The sequence below is a fragment of the Spodoptera frugiperda genome, chromosome 23 (genome assembly GCF_023101765.2).
Source record: "Spodoptera frugiperda isolate SF20-4 chromosome 23, AGI-APGP_CSIRO_Sfru_2.0, whole genome shotgun sequence".
NCBI lineage: Eukaryota > Metazoa > Arthropoda > Insecta > Lepidoptera > Noctuidae > Spodoptera > Spodoptera frugiperda.
Window position 1 is genome coordinate 8,178,049 of NC_064234.1, and position 22,127 is coordinate 8,200,175.

The window sequence follows — 22,127 nt, forward strand, 5'->3', positions numbered from 1 at the left end:
TTGACGTTTTCACTTCGATTAGAGTGACAGCTGTCATTAAATAGTGAAGGAACGAAATAATCGCCTAAAATTAACCGTAAATATACAGTTACGGTAAAATATTTTATTTTAAATTTTGACTGAAAATTGTAGAATAATTATCTATTTTCTGATTCTGATTCTTATAAATACTAATTATAAAATAAAGAACAAAACTAGATGGACTTTCCATTATTTGATTTCATCATTCACTTATGTAAATGAAATGAATATCAATTTTTATAAAAAGTAATAATAAATAATTCAGCATTATAATTTTAAACTCAAATATTTGTATGTTTTTTGAGGTTTAAATTATTAAAATCGGTTAAAACGATTAATGAAATATAATTTTCCACTTGAATATATGTCAAAAATTTTATGAGTATGATACATCTCTAATTCTATTTCATTCATATTCATTTATCAATTTCATTGGGACTTTTGAATTGGGTTTTTGTTATGATTCATTGTGTTTCCAATTAGTCATACAGTGTGTTAGTGTTAGAGTCGCAGACGTTGGTTTATCGTACTAAGTTTTGTGAATTTAAATTGTTATTTTAGATATTCAGGATGTCTTTGTATCCGTCTTTGGAAGATATGAAGGTGGATAGCATGGCTAGGGCTCAAATGGCCCAGCACCATGCGGCACCACCTTCGTACAGCCTGCCACCTTCCGCCCCTATGCCCAGCGCCCCTTCAGCTCATGTTTACCCAGCACTGGGAGACTATATGGGCCTTGAATTGTCTAGTGATGTTATTGCTCTGAATATGCCTGAATATCAAGTCCAAACTGTAAGTTCTATTTTTTTTTATAAATGTTAAAATGTGGTGATTGTGTTTCAAGTGTAAAAAACATTTCGCAACTTTCCTAAAATTACTCACTAACCTTGTGTAGTAGGTAATTAATTATGTAGACATAACAGGATACTCACTGGCATACCTACTCTATTATGTTTTAGCTTACTATGTCTATCACTGCAATAAAATAAAAAGTTGAAATAGCCATTTTGTTGTGCAATGACTGAAAGAATACCAGTTTGTAAACTTTTTCAACATCAACAGGTTCAGCCACGCGGAACTGTGAGTAACCTGATAGCACCTTTGTCGTCTCAATCAACGACTTTAGCTAAGGCTACGGTTACTGGAGCTATACGACCAGTTGTATTGTGTAAAGACAAAGATGGAAAGTGTGGTTTGAGGCTGCACTCTGTCAACAATGGAATATTTGTGTGCTATGTTGCTGCCAACAGTCCCGCTGCTATGGCTGGGCTCAGATTTGGAGACCAAATATTGGAGATCAATAACATAGCACTAGCTGGAATGACAATGGACCAATGTCACGCAATACTTAAGAAGTCTCCTGCTAATGGAATCTCGATGGCTGTTCGTGATAGGTGAGTTGAATTACCCACATTTCTTTTTATATAATTTACTCTGATTTATTTTTACCCTATTCATGTTTTGTTGTCAAATTGGACAATTTAAATATCTGTTTGTATTTTTCAGACCATTTGAGAGGACAATAACTCTTCACAAGGATTCTCTGGGCCATGTTGGCTTCCAGTTCAAAGATGGCAGGATAGTTGGCCTCGTGAAGGACTCATCCGCAGCCCGCAATGGCTTGTTGACTGATCACCAGTTGTTGGAGATCAACACTGTAAATGTAGTGGGCATGAAAGATAAGGAAATATCTAGAGTGATTGAAGCCAGCCCGTCGGTGGTAAACATCACAATCATACCCTGCTACATATATCAGCACATGATAAGCAAGTGAGTTATTTATCTGTTATGTTACAATGTTCTGTCTGTGTCAGAGTAATTTAATAGAGCAAGTATGCACTTTATTTAATACTGAACTGATCATCATATAGTTATGTGAAGGTAGGTATATTTGTACTTACATGTACTAATGTGTACCATCCTTTAGCTAGTTGCGTTGTAGTTGTTTGTTTCTATAGTCACAAAATGTGGTCAATTAAAGACTGGGTACAGTTTGATGCTGCACTATTGTGGAACTTACTTTTTCTCACATGTGACAACCTTTAAAATAAATATCAAATTATTTATTGTAGGTTTATTACTAATGAGTAATAATGTGGTATCTGAATGTCAACTGTGTGCACATACACAGATAAATGATGTAGTTAATATTTGTTTGTGTATTCATATTTGTTTATTTTATCTCTTGCAGAATGTCGTCGTCGTTATTCAAGGAATTGGATCGCACTCCCGCCGTTTAATATAAAGATCTATCAGATTGTTAATACATATACGCAAAGTCCCCAACTGCCGTGCATTTAGTAGGAAAATTTTTAAACAAAATATACAAACATTAACATAATTGTTACTTAAAGTCTGATTCTGCACATATTAGGACTTTGTCGATTATTGTTACCTTTTGATCTAAAGTGTTTAGCTTTACGTGTCTCACATATTAGTTGTTTTAGGTATTTTACTAAAGTACACGATTGGCACCATTTTGAAATGTAGTTGCAATAATTTTATATGATTTCGTAATGTAAGTGTTCCATCAATTGATTAGATATATGTTATGTTAAGTGTAATATCGTTATTTGTAGTGCTTGTATTAGTCAGTAAGGGCTGTGAAGTAATGCCAATGTGGTTTGATAGGAGTGTAACTAACAGACTGGTGTGCCGTGTGTCGCTGCTAACACGGTGCTTCTCTATGGAAATATGGCAGGTATACAGTGAGTAGCTGAAGGTAATTGTTCGTAATATTTTTCCTATATACAATATTTATATAAATATGAAATCTTTTATTTAAGTCAATTGAATACTATTTTAGATTCCCTCCTTTAATGTGATGATATGTATTACGATGTAACTTCAATAGGTACATTCCCGTTTCGCCCGACTACACTCGTTTCCATAGTATAAATGTATTACGTATTTAGTTGTAAACAATGAAACATACTCGATGTTAGCAAGTGTAGAGTTAAATTCATGAGATTAAGATATTTTGGTTTAATGTTATTTTAGTTAATACGCGGCCATAGAATTTATTTTATTATCCATAGGTTAATATGTTTCTGTACATTTAAATAGTAAAAAAAAAAATAATAAATATTCTAGTTACAAAATGTTTCTGATAATCTTCAAACAATTATTTACTTGAGTACGATATGTCGAATTTTATTGTATTTTAAATTTAAATATTTTTTATATTCAATAAATGATTTCAAAAACATATTATTCAATATTTTTCTTTAACAATCCTTCCTTATTATCCCATTTTAAAGCATTAACTGCCGAAAGAAAACTGTTGAAGAATCTTTCGCTATGAATCGGTTAACAGTGTCCGACTCGTGTTACTGTTTTTTTTCAGAGGCGTAAATAAATAAAAAACACGCAGAAGACAAAGCAGGTAAAATTAATATTTTTTTTTTATAAAAGTAAAAGTTAAGTATGTATGTATAAGTATAACAATAAATTCACTATTAGTTCCTTGTAAATTCTAGTCTTATGTTGTAAATATCCGTAACGGGTTCTGGAATGTCCAGTTAGGTTTCAGGATGACTTCTGGGCAGGACCACGACTTTGGAATGAAGTAGCTGTCCGTCTCCAGCACCGGACAATTCCGCCGGGCGAAGTATTCCATCGGATACAAACTCCACAGGATTCCTAAAACGTAATGTAGGTAAGTATTAAAATTAACTCCTTGACTATATTTTTTCTTTATTCTCCGAAAAGATACGCAGAGGTTATCCCTATCACCGATGATGATATTATTTATACACCTATTTCTTTCTCTTTATTTGTCTTTTCTAAAAAATAACGGTGCCCTACCTTTATCTTGTGTCGTGTGGTGTTAGTGTTTACAAACAATTTCACAAACACATTACACCCAGACTGATAAACAATCTGTAGATGACATAAAGTTCTGTGCGGGAATCGAACCCGCGTCAGCCCAGCTTCTGCGTCAACTGTTGTACACTGGCCTTTCTCACAACAAACTACTGGGCTCGATCTTTGTAAAGATTAAATTGTAGTAATATTTTGTATATAAAATTCAATGTAAAACCACCGTCTATTTCTTCCCCCCAATTTAAAAGACAATATAACCTATAAGTCTTCTCTCCTGTGTAATAGGGGGTGAACCTATTTCAGCTTTTCAATTATACAGATTTATTATTCGTAAACAACACCTACTAATATTAAATTTAAATTCAAGTTCCATTTTCTGTTTATGAACAAAATAAACCGATTACGGAAATTAAACGCCAGTTTCCAGTTATCTTATTTGAACAGATTCGTAAAGTGAAATATAGGTAGACAGGTTGTTTAGTAGGTAAACTTCTCAGTTTATACTTGTTTCTTTGATTGGCAGTTCAGTTACGTAAATATTAGGTACCAATTCCTCGAAGTACCTACCTATTGTATGATTTGTATTATAGACCCGTAACCGTAGGTAGGTAGGTAGGTAGGTAGGTAGGTTAGTACCTACCTACGTTTAATATAACAGTATATTGTTAAACTGCGTATGTCTTTGTCGTATTAGTAATTAATAACTATATAGGTAGGTAGTCATCATAATTAAAATATAGAAAATCAAATTGCTTTCCTTTTTTGAAAATCCTTATGCAACTAACACGCAGTGCGAACGCTTCGATAGAGTTATCATAGTCATAGAATAGAGCACCATCTCAACAGTTAGCTATTGTTGTTAGTGCATTCATTCCGCGTCCAATAATAAAACGATTTGAAACTAAACGAGGCTATTGTGTACCTAGAATGTAGGTTTTAGATGGTCCTCTTTGTAATCATCAAATACCTAGATGTAGATAGATAGATAACGTAGGTAGATATTACATTAATTCTTTTCTAGAATCAACAAAAAAATCGTTAAATGTTTGATTTGCGGTATACGATTGTACTGATTCGGGAAATAGATTCCTAATTTCCTACATACGTATCCTTCCTTTTAAAACCACATTAGTTTGACGTTATAACATAAATAGCTAGTTGCTAATTACGTAGTTATTATAATTACCGTTTCCTATGAAGAATGCGAGCCACATGATCAAATTGAATGCGTTAGGGAAGAGCTGGCCACTCTTTGCTGTGAGCGGCACCATCACGACGCCGATTAAACCAAATTCCACCAGCAGCACTGGGTAGAAGAAGCCGAAAGACAACGCTAGGATCACCTCGTGGGCTATGGCTGAAACCTGTGAATCAAACAAAGTTAGCTGGATTAACTCATGGCAAGATACCAACAGAAAACAACATCGATTGAGAATGGCCAATATCTTAAAATTGCATGTGGTATTTAAGAGCAAATTAGACTAATAAACTTAAATTGGATCTAATAATTAGGTACCCAACAGTACCTACATATATTGAAGGACAAATGGGTATAGGTAGCAATCCTTACATAGGTAGCAATTTGTAGGTAAGTTCCTAGGCATATAAGTATGCTAATTCCATAGTGCATCGAAGATACCTTTTTAATTTGCAAGATAACAATGTTTACGCATTGTTCACGAGAGCCAGATATAATGGGAAGACAGCACCGATCTTCCAGTGGGGAGCCTCTTATCTTGTCACATGCACGGCCCTTTGCCCCTGACGCGAATCACAGGATCTTTGTTTATCTTTTGACCGCTAAAGAAAAAGCATTCGTCCTATCTTTTGTTATTTAAACTGATTAGGTACCTTATTCCTTTAATATTTAAGTTCTGAATCGGGTTTTATTGCTATCAAAACTGACAATCAGTTATTACAATGTACACCTAGTTTATTGTTGTGCAGTTTTTGTTTCCAGTCCAGTCAACAATAGTTATTGTCAATTGTCTAAGTAGGTGGAGTGTGCTCGGCTGTTGACCTCGTTAATATCTAATTAACAGTTCATGTAGGTCGGCGTTCAATTAGACATGAATTACTAGCACCGGATCAACATCTTATATCAATTAGTTTGATAAACGATGTTCTTACCAAATGGCGTATGTTTGTCCTTATCTATGCTGTACTATTCATCCATAAACGCAAAACATTTAGGTATTATCGTCACGTTCAATTAATAATGAAACGTGCTACGTTCCTAATTAGGTATATTTTGGAATGGTGCCCGGTTTTTCAGGTATTATAGTCACTTCTTACCAAGAATACGATGTATGTGGCTAGAGGACGTCCAGCTCGTGGGGCCAGAGGAATGTAGATGTGGTCTCGGAGCCAGGAGTGCACGACTCGGTTCCAACGACGATAGTACAGGGCGAACTGGGAAGTTGTCCACCAGTCCTGCAAATACATAAGTTTCGTGAGGTGAGACATACTAAATTAATAATTATGGCGTAGCATTGCGACTGTCACCGCGTCGTATGTCACGGAATGCTGTTCTTGAATTTGAGTCTCTAGCTTGGCTTGAAAGTAGTCGAGTTCCTTGTCAAACAGTTGCGTGAGTAAGCCGATAACTATATCGACGATTAAGAATAAATAAACTTTAAAGGTTCAATAAGGTATAGATTTATATTTCCTTCACAGCGTAGAGCAAATTTTAATTATTTACGGAAATTGTGTAGTTTAAATTCTTGGTTTCGGTTGCATTTACAGACACTAAACACAACTTGGTAAAGAGTTTCTGTCAATATTATCATGGTTCCGTTCATTGAATGAAAACAAACATGGAACTGTTTTAGGTTTTTAAACAACATCTGATATTCTCCGTACAGTTTCGCCAGTTATCTAATTAGTGGTGGAATAGGAAGCAAGCGCAGTTAAACAACGAGCACAATTCCAAACATCGTGCTATTATTGAGAATTTTGGCATTCGAAAACATTCGACGGTCTAATGAGCGTAGGAATGTTTAGTACTGAAACGGTCTCTTCTCAATGTGAAATAGTGATTTTGTCAAATTGAGGAGGCTAGAACATAGCACCTTTCGCTCTGTAGACGCAGCAATTAATAAGCCAACATCAATGCACGAGGATTTTTTTATCCATTATTAAAAGAACGTTCTCCACACTAGGAATTCATCCTGCGTCGTGGGTGCGTTTGCAAACATACAAGTTCACATACACATAAAACCCAGACTCGAATCAACAATTTGGAGATCACACAAAGAGTTGCTCCGCGCGGGAATCGAACCCGCTATACGTTATACGGCAGGCAGTTGCCCAGCCACCGCGCCAACCATGCAGTAATAATAATATAAAAGAGGATAATCAGGTCACTTTTCTAACAAAACAAATTTTAATTGCCTAAATGGATCTGACTAAACTTTTCTATTATGTTGTGAATGCCTACTTTAGGTTTACAAACACAGGTTTATTTAATGGGCATGTAAAAAAGGACAACAAAATAAGACATAAGGAACATGGTACACTATTGCTACTCCTGGTGGAGTAACACTGTTTATTATCGTAATCGTAACGTCACGCCTTTTGATCCCTTTTAAAGGGGTAGGCAGAGGTGCACATTATGGCACATAATGCCAATGTACACCCACATTTCACAATTTATGTTGTAAGTCATGGGACTTACAACATAAATGTAATAGGTGGTGAGCCTATTGCCATTTACCGGGCATATTTCCAGACTCCGTGCTACAACTGAGAAATTTTCAAGAAACCGAAAAAGCCCAGTAAAACTTTGCCCGACCTGGGAATCGAACCCGAGACCCCTTGCCCGGCAGTCGCACTTGCAACCACTCGGCCAACGAGGCAGTCAATGAGGCACTGTTTATTACTCAGTCTTTATTAACATTAGGCACCTACATTACTTGACAAGCTTGAGTGCCAGCGGTCTGTTGGGAAGGTACTTAGGGGCACTCACTTCATATCATACAACTACTCAGGTTACCTAGCTATTACCTAGTGACGTTATGGTCCCGCTATTAACATTTACTTGGTACACTTTGGGCTAAAATAAGGGTACTATGACTATGATGGGCACTGTAACGTACCTAAGTATGAGTATTTTTGTAACAAAGGACAACTCGAGATGAACTCACCAACCTATAATGGTTTTTTATAGTCTAGCCATTTTACTACATGATACCTTTTTTTTTTGAGGGGGGGGGGGTATCCAATGACTGCTCTCACCTTAGGTGAGGCGAGACGGAAGGCAAGACTCTTACTGACTAAAAACCACCTTGTTCCTATTCCTGTCCTTCGAACCGAAGCCCCGATAAACCCGGTAGGTAGTCCGTAACTCCGGATGCTACATGATACCTGCGGTATAGGTAGCGTATTAGGATGCTACGCTTTCGCTTGTTCTTATACAAGATTGATATTATAGAGCATCATAAATCTTTACCTAATTCATATTAAAGTTTTCAAATTACGTTTACAAATGCTGGCATAGACACCTATTCATTAAATCTTCAAGAGTGGGTACTGAAAAGGTCCACCTACCTCATAGAACAGCCGGTCTCCAAACTTGAGCATCTCGGACCAGGCGTTGAGCCAGGCATGCAGTATACAGTAGAACCCACATAAGAAGGATATGACGCCCGGCAGCACACACGCAAACATACCTCGGACTACCGTGCCTGCTTCCACCTAGAAAGCAAAACAGAGATGGATACTATAAACAAAGTGATTGTAACAGGCGCTTAGATAGGTATGTAAGTATATAAAATGTACTTTCTAAAACAATTAAATCAATATCGGTACAAATATTAAATCTAAATATCTAATTGAAGATTGAAGTGAATAGGAGGAACTTAGTTTCACTATTACAACAATACTTTTTCTAGTCATTCTGTACACAAAGTGAACAGTACCTATTGTTCATTTACCGGCTCTCTCAGATAATAATCAATACATATTTGCATTTTCTTCCCATAATATTTAACTAATGACTTTTTAATCCATTAAAAACGGTAACACGAGGTATAAATTATCGTGCACCATCCCATAAAAAGCAAAGTGTAATTAAAAGAGGGATTAACGCACCGTTTTCTCCTTCCCGTAGTCAGACCAGTAGGGCATGATGAATCTCTCCCAGAGAAAACAATTGTAGAATATAATCGCGGCTACTTCCAGGAAATGGAACACCACCAGACCCCATCTTATCTTCTTTGTTCTGTTTTTGTAAAACATACAATTTAATCAGTTCACTACACCTGATTACACCTCTCCATCTACGTTCTCCGTTCCACTAAATTTACGGCGTGAAGTATAAAGAAGTCGGTTAAATATCTGCTAGTCTAATTACATACTAGTGTGTAATGCGTAATTACACAATAATGTAAATTACAAAAAAGTGTATCTGAGATCGAACCCAAAACCCTTGACATTTCTTCGACCACATGACTGTAATATTATAGTGCTCGAGTTTCCTACGTGTTACATTTTCTGACACGCAATAAATTACATAATATATTCGTGCAAAATTACATGCATGTAAAAGTCTATTTATATTTTGAGGTTTAATAAACGCTCCTCTGATAAATAATGATTCATTAACACGCAAAGGATAAATGTTTCACCTTACACACACGTTGCTATATGTTTGTAAATAAAGTGAATACGACGCGACGGTTCGCTTCACGCGCTTAATGACAGCAGGGTATGAATTTCATCGTGAAAGCAGGGATGCGGTGGTAATGACAACTAGGTATGAATACTAGCGGGGAAGCGACGATCGAGCGATTTACAGCCGCAAATACCAAATCAAATACCGCCGCCGACTGAACTATGTGGAATTACCATCTCACGAGTGTATAGGACAGGTATCGTGACAGCCCCGCTCCAATATGAACATATCAAAGTGTTGTGGATTTGCGGCTTTAATTAGGCATCATCACGTATTCTGAATGCGATACATTATTCCGCCGATATTTGAGTTAGTTTGTTGTCTAGCCCCTAGTTACTAGGGCAATACGAATTATTTGCTTTATTGTGCTCGAATAGTTAGCAACTATACAAACTTTGTACTAAAATAGATTCATCAAAGTTACTGGTAGATGTCTATTTTAGTTTAAACTGGAGACGTCCTCGAATTCTCACCATCAATGTAAATACTTATTTGTCTAATGTTCTGTCTTTTGTAACAGATTTGAATGTATGATTTTCTTTTGATAATTGTATAAACTTCTCTTTATTAACCATACAATAAACTCAATGGCTTCCCTTCTCTATAAGCAAGTGTAAGCTTCAATGGCTATAATTGGATTCAGTCAAACATCTCGCCTTTGCCTTACTCAGGATATTAGTGAGACGTGGAGTGTTTCTGCAAGTAACGTGCAGTTAATCTACCTGGGATATTGATCTCTGTAGAGGAGAGTTGGCGCGAACATGAAGTATACGTAGTGTTTGAAGGTCGGCAGCGGCAGGCCCCCGCTCAGACACCGCGGCCCGCAAGCCACAGATACTGACACTAGCTTCATCATGTAGCGGAACTGGAACAATCAAAGTTTATGTTAATTTTGTTAAAGTATTGTTTCTGTAAACGTGAACATAGAATAATAGTCTTTATTTCGTCTGACGACAACATTATTTTTATTATACCACATCTACTAGACATACTACGTCAGCATTACGTCAGCGAAATACTAAATACTAATCAGTGAAGTATGTATTCATAATCAAACAAGCCATTTAGTATTTCGTAAATCCTTTACTCGGAGATTCGATACAGATCTATACTGTTTAACATCAACCACAAGTGTTCTGTTAAAATAGTTACAGTAATCCATTAGCAGTCTGCCAAGTAGTCAGTAATCCTAGTACCTTTGGATATAGACCAGTGTGTTCACAGTCTGGTAAACTTACAAATCTCGTGACTCGTACTTACTCTTCACATTTAATATAACGGCACAGTAAATTACAATCTTAATTAAATTCTTTTGCTAAAACATTGCAAGGTGTTTCTCCCAGCGATTAATCAAAACTTGGTAGCTGTTCAGTTTTGTTGATATTGAATAATTGGCGTAATATTTTACACCATATTTTAGTAACGTTGTAGAAAATTGGGGGAGGAACAATGTTGGAGTAACGAAACTTGCTGCCAGTTTATGAAGTTGCTGTGTTATAGTTAGGAGCCTTGAATTTCTGGTAGCAGCACTCCCAGTGTAGCTTGGTGAGTTAGTGACGTCACTAAAGTTGTTTGTACTCTTGTGGAGTTGTTACACAAAACGATACAAACTAAGTTGCTCGGTCGCCGTGTTACTTTGATCGACATCGTTGTGTGGGACTTGCTACACTTTCAATGGACTGTATGCCACCGTACATTCATGGTATTTTCAACTGACTTCGAATAATAAACACTAATAATTATCACTTCACTGTAGTAATGTATATACTTAGGCATTAATAAATAAATAGGTAGTAAAATAGTGGTTCAAAGACTTAACTTTAGACAAAACAAATGTCCTTGGTAATAAATCTTCATTTAAGAAATGCTATATTAAGATATATTACCATGTTTGTATTTTAATTAACAAAATGGTGTCGGGTACGGTGAACTTGAGGCATGGGACTTGGGGCGGCGCTACGGGCTACGGGTTACGGTCTGCGGGCTACGAGCTACGAAGGTTCGTAGGCGGCTACGCAGGGCTACATAATGCCTCGTCAGCGGCATACGGCGATCCTGTTATTTACTGGCTCTGGCCACGCAGCCTGACAAGGGTCCAACGCAGGTGATTTATGAAACGTTTCACTTTCGACGCTCTTGTACCCGTTCAGCTAACATCGCTCTTTATAATGTTACAACTTATTTTCAGCCGTATTATTTCACAAATTTTAAACAATATGAGTTATAGCTTAATTAACCCGCGGTGTGAAAGTTTCCAGTCGATAATGGTTACGAGAAATTCTCTAGAGATTCTCAACTTTATTATATTTTTAGCTTTTCAATCTTGTTTTTACGCGTGGAGTTGAAAACTGAGAAATGTATGAGAGAAATAATGAAGTAATAATATGATGTTAGGTGTATTCTAAACTCTATTTTCGGTTATAGGAACAGTATAACAATATAAACGTATCTGTTCAAACAATTAGTCCGTGTACCGAAGTCCATGTAACTAATAAAAGTTGGGGACCGAGTTATTGTTGCAAATTACTCCAATAAGGATTTACGACACATACGTACAATATAATGTACATAGGAGAGGGGAAAGTTGGTGTTTGTGTATTACAGAGTTCGCTTTGTTTGGCGTCCGCCTGGAAGTTTCCTTTTGTAATGTAGATGAATCAGTGGCGCGGCAGCCACCCGCTGTGATATCACTAACGAACTGTTCATTATTGTGACCAGATTGACGTGTCTTCTGATCCCGATGACACGGCGCTGACACCCGCCTCACCTTGCTTATATATTATGGAAATTGCTTCGCTTTTTGTAAGCCCCGTCATGTTTGTATATTATGAAACGATATGTAGCTTAATTGCAGGATTGCTTAAGACATAAATTTTATGTACATTAACATTATTGAAACAATTCTTTACAAGTCCAATTCTCTTAAAACGGCACTTACATAGATTTTAGTTTTCTTATTAGTATAAAACGGTATTGTTCTCATTCTTTAAAAAGATTTCGTTACTGAAAATCACTGGAGTAAAGAAGCAATACACTAGAGATGTCGTTATTAAAGACTCAACTCTTTTATAGCGGTTTTAAAAATAGGTATCCATTAGATATTGAGAAAGGGTCTTTTCAAAGATCGCTTCAAACGGTCGGGCCCTTAGGGATATTGCAATAATCAGACGTATTGGCGCAGATACCGCCGCACGCCATTATATGTATGGAGGCAGGTCCTTCTCCTACTTTGTGTGGGAATGCCTTTTATGTTTTACTTACTTTCAATATTACCTACATACAAACTCAACATGATCTTGATCAGATATGGTTGAACGACTATTAATCATTCCACGTTTAATGACATTAGTTGGTTGTTGTGTTAACACCAATTTCTATTTCATTTCCTTATTTATTATAAAACTATGCGCAAAAGTCAAAAGTACCTAATTCAAATTCCTTTAGTCAGTCAATGTACAGCGCAGTAAGATTGTAATAAAAATAAATTACATTACTCGTACTTGCGTTTAGAAAAAGTACGATAAAATCTGAATGCCTACAAGCGCAGTTTAAACTTAAGAGTGGTTGCCAGCCACAAGCTCTCATAATGGCGACATGTTTATGTTTCAAATATAGTTAATGGAACGTTCATTGAATAACGCCCTACTTCAGGAAACTGTGCCAAGCGGGGCAAGCACGTTGCCACTACATATATAACACTGCATGTTTGTCAACTGTCTTTGGTTAAACTCTCTAGTGACACACGTAGTTTGTATGTTCGTACAGCTTACAGGGCAATCTGAGGTATGTTTGTTGTTATCTGAAGTTGATAGACAGATGGCAGTAGTTCTCTAGTAGATAAGTGTATTAATTTCTAGTCTAATCATCTAATGACTTCCTTGCTCCTGCCTTGGGTAAGCCGAAATCAGACTCTTACTGACTATCACCCTGTTCCTACTACTGCTCTTTGAACTAGAGCCCCGGTAACCCGGCAGGCTTACCCGCAGTTAGAAGGGTAGGTCATGGATGCATTTAGTATTATTATATGTATATATTATATATAGTAGTATCTATTTATAATACCGGTGGTAATACCAGTTAGTGATATAATTTCCTACAATGAAAAAACGGGCCACTCAGTAAATAAAGTAATTTAACAACTACATAGCAAGAGTCTGTATTTTATTCTTGGTTCGGCTATAGTCTTTAATTAATTATTATTATAACACTCAGAAACTATCACCAACTTACCATTTCGCAGGTGACAGCGATGGAAGAGCCGAGCTCCAGATGTTTCCTACCCAGCTCAACGATGGGTACTACGGCGACGGCCATCACCACGGCAATCACACCGAGTATACCCAGCATCACCACTGTTGGTCGTAATACTGCAACAAATTATTTATTATTGTCTAAGAAAATAATAAATCATTATTAGGGAATTTTCAAAATTTCTCCGTTGTATAGGGACGGGATACGGCAATAGGCTCACTTTTATTACATAAGACCTATAAGCTAACTAGTGAAATGTCGATAATTACATTGTAATTTTGTAAATGCCCAACTTGGCTTACTCCTTCGATGACTAAGATGACGTTATATTATGTACGAAAATACTTTTCTGGAAAAAAATTAAGTATGGTAGTAGCAGTGTATGCCAACATAATTCGTGTGATTAAACCCAGATGAGAACCCGATAAAAAGTTTAAATTAGAAATGATTTTAAAATTGTTTTCTCATCGGTCCAAACCAACAAAGGACAAGGTACCTAATTAAAACTTGGTGAAATATTATTAAAGTTTGTCGTCGAGTCAATATTTCGAAACATTTGCTCTCCGGCTCCGGCTTCATCGTTATTTACTCCTAGTATAAAATCACATGGCGTCACTCGCGTATTTACCTAAATAAATATTTAGACATTACATCTATGTTTCGTTTTTTATCCTAACAGAAATTATTTAATAAATTTTAACATATAAATGAACTTCCATATTATTTGTAGTACAAATGTACTTTCTATCTAAATAGAATTCTGATATTCTTTGAAATGTTAGACATAATATTTATTGTTTGCTATATTAACGTTACATAATGTACAGTGAGTAATCTTAATTCAATTAAAACAAAACCTGATCTGACACAATAATAATCTAAATGAGAATCTAAACTAAGTTTGCATACTTCCTTCACACTTATAAAAAAAACTGTCATGTCAAATCTAGTTACATAATCGGAAACATAGGAAATGTGTCCATAACAAGGCCTCATTGGGAATAGTTCGATACAGCGAGGTGGCGGGGGCTGGTCGCAGCTAGATATATGGTTCTGTATAAGAATCTGCGATGCGGCAAATTGGAGGGCACCAACTTAAGCCATGTATTCACTAGAGAAATTGCAATGGAAAGATTCGATTCGTATCGGGGATATAGTGTACATAAAACTAAGGACCGTGTAAATAACTAATGGTAACTCGTAAATCAAATGGTGAAAAGGTGTATCAGAAAACTTTCACTAGGTATTGCGATGTGATATTAGATTATTATTTTTATTGAAAGGAAAAAAGGTACAATTCTTTAAGTATTATGTCTTTTATGACTATCATACGAAAATTCAAGTATTCTGCAAATGCCTAAGAATATTAGAAGACCGAAACAGCGCACATCCATCTCGATATTACTTTATTAGAGTGCGTGTACCAGGAACCTAAGACGTAGACATCAGATGTTCCTTGTTAAACACAATATAATGAGAAAGGACCCCATTCAAAGCGAACGGCTTTTAGAATAGAACGTTTTTAATATCTGTATCTGAGGTACTTTCGTCGGGACCTTTGAGATTTTATCGCAGATGCTTGCTATTATTGAGATGAGGGTTCTTTGATAATATAGTCCTTGAACGTACGCAGTCGTACAGCTAAGTAGGTACACTTCGATCTTTTTAATTTCGATGGTACAGCTGTTAAACTCATTAAGTGATGTTCCGAAGGTTGCAACATAGGACAGCTTTTTAAAATGAATTGCAAATTGTTTATTTCTTATTTAATAAAAATACTTGGGGAATAGTAGTGAAACCAACGCTCGACCACTCGACAACATTGCTTGCTAACTTGATTACAAGTTACCGAGACTGTAGCGTGCAGGGGCTTTATCTCCCAAACCAATTTAGCAGAAATGCCCTTTAAACGAAACGTTCTATGTATAGGGAAATGGAATGATACAATTTGTTACAAAAATGTAAAGCAAGGCAGTGTGAAAAGTGCACAACAATATAAAAACTAGTCATTCCGGGTGCACGGTTATGGCCACCCAAGTGACTAATTGGAGGGCGCCGCGAGAGAGGGCCGGCCTCCGGCCTCCGGCCGCCTGCCGCTTGCAACAAAAGACTTCCACTTACTGTGAGGACACGGGGGCCACTCGCTGCTATTCTATCCATGGCTTTAAATTATATAAATAGCCGCATTTACCTTCCTAATGTCAGCTTATTTTGTCAAAAGATAATCTTTTTGTTTTTGACGCTCGGAACAATCGGCTAAAGATTGAAGAAAAAGTAATCACTTAACAAATTGAATTTTATTAAAGCTCAAATAGACAGAGACCAGCCGTTAATGTGTATTCAAAACTAAGATTCCAACAAAAAAAAAAATGTTTATAAGGTTTCGTTGGTTCAATAGGAATGATAAATATTCATATACTCATTTTGTGACAATAATTAGTTAAGCGCAGTGTAAAAAATAGGATGTAATATTTTACGTAATATTATGATAACAAACGGAAACTGTTGTGAATCACTTTTCGTGTAAACGTTGTACAAATTCGAGTGAACTTGACCAGTTTGTTTATCAAGTTCTTTGTCGTTAGGGACAAGTACAATCAGTACATTAAACTAATGATGATAATTTTCTAATTCTTCTAATCTAATGTAATTTTTTACGAACTGTTATCAAAAATATTAGTCAAAAGTTATAAACAAAATGTCGTTCCATTTAGTAGGTAAGTATGAACTCAAGTACCTAGAGTACTGATTGAGTTTGTAAATATATTTGCCTGCCTCATTGGTCGCGTGATTGCAAGTGCGATTGCCGGGTCGGGCCAAGAAATGCTGGGGTGCACTTTTGCCTACCCCTTCGAGGATAATAGGCGCGACGTTGTGTAATTTAATTATAATAACGTACCTGGATATTTCTTGGTAACTTTTCCGACCCAAGAATATGCTACGAGCAGCGGATAAAAAGCCATAGCAACACAAAAGTCGTACAGCAACAATTTCATTCCTCTCCTGATGTCACCGAATCCCGCTGCAATAACCCCGAGTCCAATATTTATCCTGCAAAAAAGGCTCAATTAAGTAAATTCTGAAACAACAGCATTACACAAAAACAGTCGAGTCCATCAAAATATGCCCAAGTTTACATTATTATGAAGTACAAACGAAACTTTTGCATGTTAACGCCGTAAAAAATGGCGTAATTTGGCGTCGACGGTAACAAAAAATACTACGTTTCTTGTTCCACATTTTTTCGCAGCACGAAATATTTTGCATAATTAAAGCAACGCGAGTGAAAATTGCAGTATTTAGTCTCTGCCAAGCTGGGAGATAAAAGTCTGTAATCTGGCATCTGGAATTTAAACGAGTAACATCCCGGAGTTAATTACAGGGAGTGCTTGCGAACGGCGTGCCGAATGGCGACATATCCACTGCAACGTATCTTACGACTTTTGGAAGCAATGTCGAATGTGTGTGGAATACCAAACCGAATATATTTAACTGAAGGAACATACAGTGAAAGATATGACAAACTTAGTTTCTTTTTCTTGTTAAATAACTTCCGTATCATTTACGCAGTTTTCTATAGAACTTTGTAATTCTGAAGTTTGTTTCATCATTAGGTACTGTGAGAATATTTTTTATATTCATATCTATTACAGTCACTAACAAAAGTTGATGAATATATCGATTCTTGTTATTAAATACCATTGAAGCTAGTTAGAAGTTTAAAACTTTTAACAACACCCTTAACAATAATTTCCATTGAAAACACTTTTCAAACTGTATGAATTATTTCTAGGGTCACTGTACTTACGTTTATATTGTGATAATGATAATAGTGTGGGGGTTAGTCCAAGGTGATAGGTAATATCAAATTAATTATTTGAACTGTGAGAAATATTTTTATCTATAATTATCTTAATCTTATGTTAATTTTGTTATTATCATCGAGTTAAACTAACTACCGCACTCAGTGAGATTTTGTAACGATTTTGTTCCGAAAAATTGCTTAGAATAGGGTTACGTTACTATTAAATGACTCTGAGTATTGTGTTAAAAACAAAACCTCCTACTAAGTCCTTCAGGATCATAATTACCTATCAAGATATAAGACCGAAATGGCAAACCGCAAAGATGGAAACTAACACCAAATTACACTCTATTGCACTTATGAACAATTATTTAAGATCTATGAGTTTGGTAGAAATACATTCTTTGCAAGAAATTCGTTGCTTACGAATCGAAAGAAATGAGTATAAGTATAGGTAATGTTTACTTGCTTTCCTCTCTCGACGAGGTCGTAGATGACGGTGTCGCAGAACAGCACAAGGAGTATCACCACGAAGATGTTGTATATAGCCCTGATGTGCAAGGAGGACTGTATCAGCTCCGTCAGGGGAGACTCTCGAACCTTGAACTCATTTTCTTTAAGCACATCTCCGTTAGTCACAGTCGGTATCTCACTCTTCTTCCCATTCTTTAAACGATTCCGTGCAACACCGTTTTCTGTCATTTTGACTGTTTATTCTGAAACAAAAATTTAAGTTAGTAATACTAGACAATTAAGCTAGAAATATAGATATGTATAAATATGAAGAGCCTATTTGTTTCCTCACCTATACCTATATTTATAATTAATTTAATATCTATAAATGAAGAAAGAATTTAAAACAACAACAAAAATATATAATATAAAAAAAAAACACAAATCAAACTATCGACCACCGAACGTCCCTTTCATATAAGAAATGTCTATATTAAAAACATGACTAAAGTTAATATACACGTGGAACAAACAATAAGATTAAAGAGATTACACAACACAAACACGTCCTGTGTCCCACGATATGTTGAAATGTACCGAGTGTACTCCCTATAAGTTCTCTATTACAAATATGTAAATCAATGTTCGTTAGTGACCGCTTGTGATAAGATAATTGTGGGTACAAGTTGAGTGCGTGTGTACTTAAGACTTGTTATGTCTGGCTTGGGTGACCAACCCTTGGTAAGACGCACTTATGACAATACAGTACTGTGAATGTATGTTTGTAATTGTGTAGATAAGAATTGAGCATGCACCATTTGTTGAAAGTAGGTACTCCTCAAAGTTCTTTATGGTCTGGTAAACTTGTTTATTTAAAAGGATTAAAAATTACTTACATGTCAAAAACTTATCGGTCATTTCGATAAGTAATCACTTAGTATGTACATAAAATAATTAATTGTCTGTGATCTTATAAACGAGTGCAAGCCAGACTACTTTCATATTACTTTATGCCACTACCATATTGGAGCGCAAAATTGTGTCAGGGTTTATTCTTTGTTTACTTTATTAAATACTACCTTTTACCCGCGACTTCATCCGCGTGGAATAATGACTTTTGGCGGAATTTTGGATTTTTGACTTAATGCCTTTTCTAAGATCTATTTTTACAGCTGTATCGAATATATCATTGTTACCGTTCCCGTGAAATTTATGGTAAGTATATTACCACACAGGTCCCCCTAACCCTACCCACACTATCCCTTCGTCATCCCTTCCCTTAACTTCATCCCATCTCCTACCACTACTTTTACCCCTTCACCTACCACTAACCACATCTAAACCTCTACCCCTATCCCCCAGCACTAACCCCAATCCTATCCCTAAACCTACTACTATCTCTACTTCATCCATACCTCTACCCCTATTGCAGCTAAATATGTTGAATGGTTTAAAAGATAGAGAGTCCGGGGATTTTAACGTCTTGATTCTGTTCCCGTAGGATTTCTGGAATAAGACTATCCTACGTACTTTCTCAAGAATCAAACATCATTCAAATCGATTCAGTAATTAATTGAAAAATATCTTGTTGAATCCCAGGTCTTTAACACCACTGATTCTGGTATAAAAAATATTATCTGTCTTTTTTCGGATCTGACTGACCAAAATTAAAGTTTTTTGAAAAATCACCCGGTAGTACAGTACCCTTAGTACGAGTTTACTTTACGTTGAACAAAAACTCTTTGATTGGTTGGTTGAATAGCGTCGGCCAATCAGAATACCGAACGCGTTCTCGTTAGGGGTTTGCACCGGAGCAGTGAGTACCGGAGAATAACCGGTAATATACCGGTAAAAGTACTCGATTGAAATCAATCGGTTGTTAACCGATTAAACTCCGGTGATCGTATTATATCTAACTGGAATATTTTTATGTAAAAAAGTATTATTTTTCAATACTATATTAATACTACTAAAATAATAGAAATAATTATTAACCATCACTTTTTAATTTAATACATAATTAAGATAATTTATTTACTGATTTGCATCTTTCGAATGATATTAATTATTTTGGTCATCAACTCAAAGCGCTCCTGGCCGTTTATGTGGTTCAATTCACTTGCTACTAGCTTTCCAAAGAGTTCAGGGTTCGTTGAAGTCCAATTATCTATTCTGTTTTGTTTTTCAATTAATAAAAACTTGATTTGAAATTAATGGTTTTCATCACCGGTGAATCTCCGGAGATCGGCAAATCACCGGTGAATTTCGCCGGTACACCAGATTTCGCTCCGGTGCAAACCACTAGTTCTCGTTTCGGTTTCATTCAACGTAAAACACACTCGTACTCGTAAGAGTACAGGTGTCAATTGGTTTATGTTAACTCTACCAGTATTTAATTCTAAAAAAGATAAAAATTTATAAAAAATGACATTGACAATGACACAAAATGTATAAAACTGTGTTTATTATAATGAAGCATTATTTTTATTATCATTGCTTATACCATTTAATTCTAATCTCAATGTGGATATTAAAATGTGGTTGTGATGTAAGCTAAATGGGTAATTGAAATTGCGACAGAATATCATTAATTATTATCTAGTCCAGTATTATTATTTACATCACAAGGATGGTATTATTATATTAGAATAATACTTCGCTATTCCCGCCGTCAAACTGTCTTAACAGTTTGGTGGGTTTATGACTGTATTCTTTCTTGTAAAACAAATAAAGGATTTTATTATTATTATTGTATTAGAAGTACTATTTAATGACACAACAAACCTTTATCCGATGACCTCTTCTGTCTAGACTAGACCTTGATATCCGGGATTAATTAAAGTAATAGAGTTTGATTATTTAAAGGGTTAATTATCTATTAGTTAAAAAACTTTTTAAATATATTAAACGACAGTTTTATATTAAATTTCCACGAGTTTGTGTGTTGCGACTACCTATTTCTTTTTTGCTTCAAATACCTAGTTATCTTATTTTTCGCTAATTAGCTAGAAAAATATTATACGAGTAAAATGTAGATAATGAATAATTAAGACTTAATAATCTTTTTAGTTGCTCAATTACTTATTGTGGGAACAATTTAATTTTTATTATATGCAAATGTATATTAAAAAAAAATGTGTATTAAAGTAATTATATGCAAATGTGTATTAAAGTATTAGTAATTTGGTTTTTCTATACATACGTTAGTAATATATATGTATATCCTTTTATCCTCCTTCCTATAAAATAAGTTTATCACCAAACTATCACTGTGATAACACCACTTTTCCCTTTATCCAATTAGCAACATAAGACAACACAACGCGCTAAAATCGTATCAATTTTTAAACTAACGTAACAGTAGAATGATTTAGCCTATTTTCTTAAAATACAATTGTTACAATGTTGCCTATCGTACTAACCTTTCACACTTCGATAAAGATTCAAATCAATGACATTTCATCGAAAACACACCACGTTTTGCATCAGCAAATATCTTCTTGTAATTTAAATCTTTTCACTATCAACAAATAAGTAATTTAGAATTAGGAAGAGATTAGATTTGAAACACCTGGATTTCTTTTTTAATTATCATATCACTCGTTGAAAACGTGTAGGTAAATTCTTTATGAGACCACTATCAAGTATTTTGTAGATAACTAAATAACTTCGTTTTGAAAAATATAAAGAATTTATTTATTTATTATTATTATTTAATGCAAAGCTTATGTATTCGCGCGCGCCCGTCGAACTGTACGTTTGAAACTGGACATTTGTGTAATTATATATTTATATTTATATTTAATCTACGCAAGAGCGGGGCACAAAATAGATATCAAGAAAGTTGAGCCATGATAATGTTAATTATCTTTCGTTCTAATCAAAACCGAATTGTTTACAATAGGTTAAAAAATACCGAAGAGTATACCTATTTTTTTTTAGGTATTAATTTAGTACTGACAAATTCTATACATATATATTAAAACTGTAGAAGTGTTAATTCTGTACATTGAAAATATTAAAAAAATAATAATAGAGGGGTGTTATTAGACAGATACTGAACCCGAAAATCTGATTAAACATTTTTTGTCTGTCTGT

At 35.3% G+C, this 22,127-nt stretch overlaps 2 protein-coding genes across 4 annotated transcripts; one reads left to right on the plus strand and one right to left on the minus strand.

Annotated features, from left to right (window-relative positions):
• Positions 1-415: 415 nt before the first annotated feature.
• On the plus strand, positions 416-3,231 carry LOC118266859 (syntenin-1). Its single transcript, XM_035580450.2, has 4 exons — positions 416-813; positions 1,084-1,415; positions 1,528-1,791; positions 2,213-3,231. Exons 1-4 carry the CDS (start codon positions 592-594, stop codon positions 2,259-2,261), a joined length of 867 nt encoding a protein of 288 aa, XP_035436343.1. The 5' UTR covers positions 416-591; the 3' UTR covers positions 2,262-3,231.
• Positions 3,232-3,407: 176 nt separating this feature from the next.
• Positions 3,408-21,795, minus strand: LOC118266858 (sterol O-acyltransferase 2). Of its 3 annotated transcripts, none has more exons than XM_035580447.2 (10): positions 21,452-21,795; positions 18,046-18,292; positions 16,671-16,822; positions 13,751-13,887; positions 10,243-10,385; positions 8,938-9,067; positions 8,395-8,541; positions 6,142-6,279; positions 5,033-5,210; positions 3,408-3,663 (listed from the first exon to the last, which is right to left on the minus strand). In XM_035580447.2, the coding sequence occupies exons 2-10, from the start codon at positions 18,276-18,278 to the stop codon at positions 3,503-3,505; spliced, it is 1,419 nt and encodes a 472-aa protein (XP_035436340.2). In that variant the 5' UTR covers positions 18,279-18,292; positions 21,452-21,795; the 3' UTR covers positions 3,408-3,502. The 3 variants fall into 3 exon arrangements, with proteins under 3 accessions (XP_035436340.2, XP_050559152.1, XP_050559151.1); XM_050703195.1 differs by having other exon boundaries at positions 21,601-21,767; XM_050703194.1 differs by lacking the exon at positions 21,452-21,795 and adding an exon at positions 21,232-21,380.
• Between the last annotated feature and the right edge of the window lie 332 nt (positions 21,796-22,127).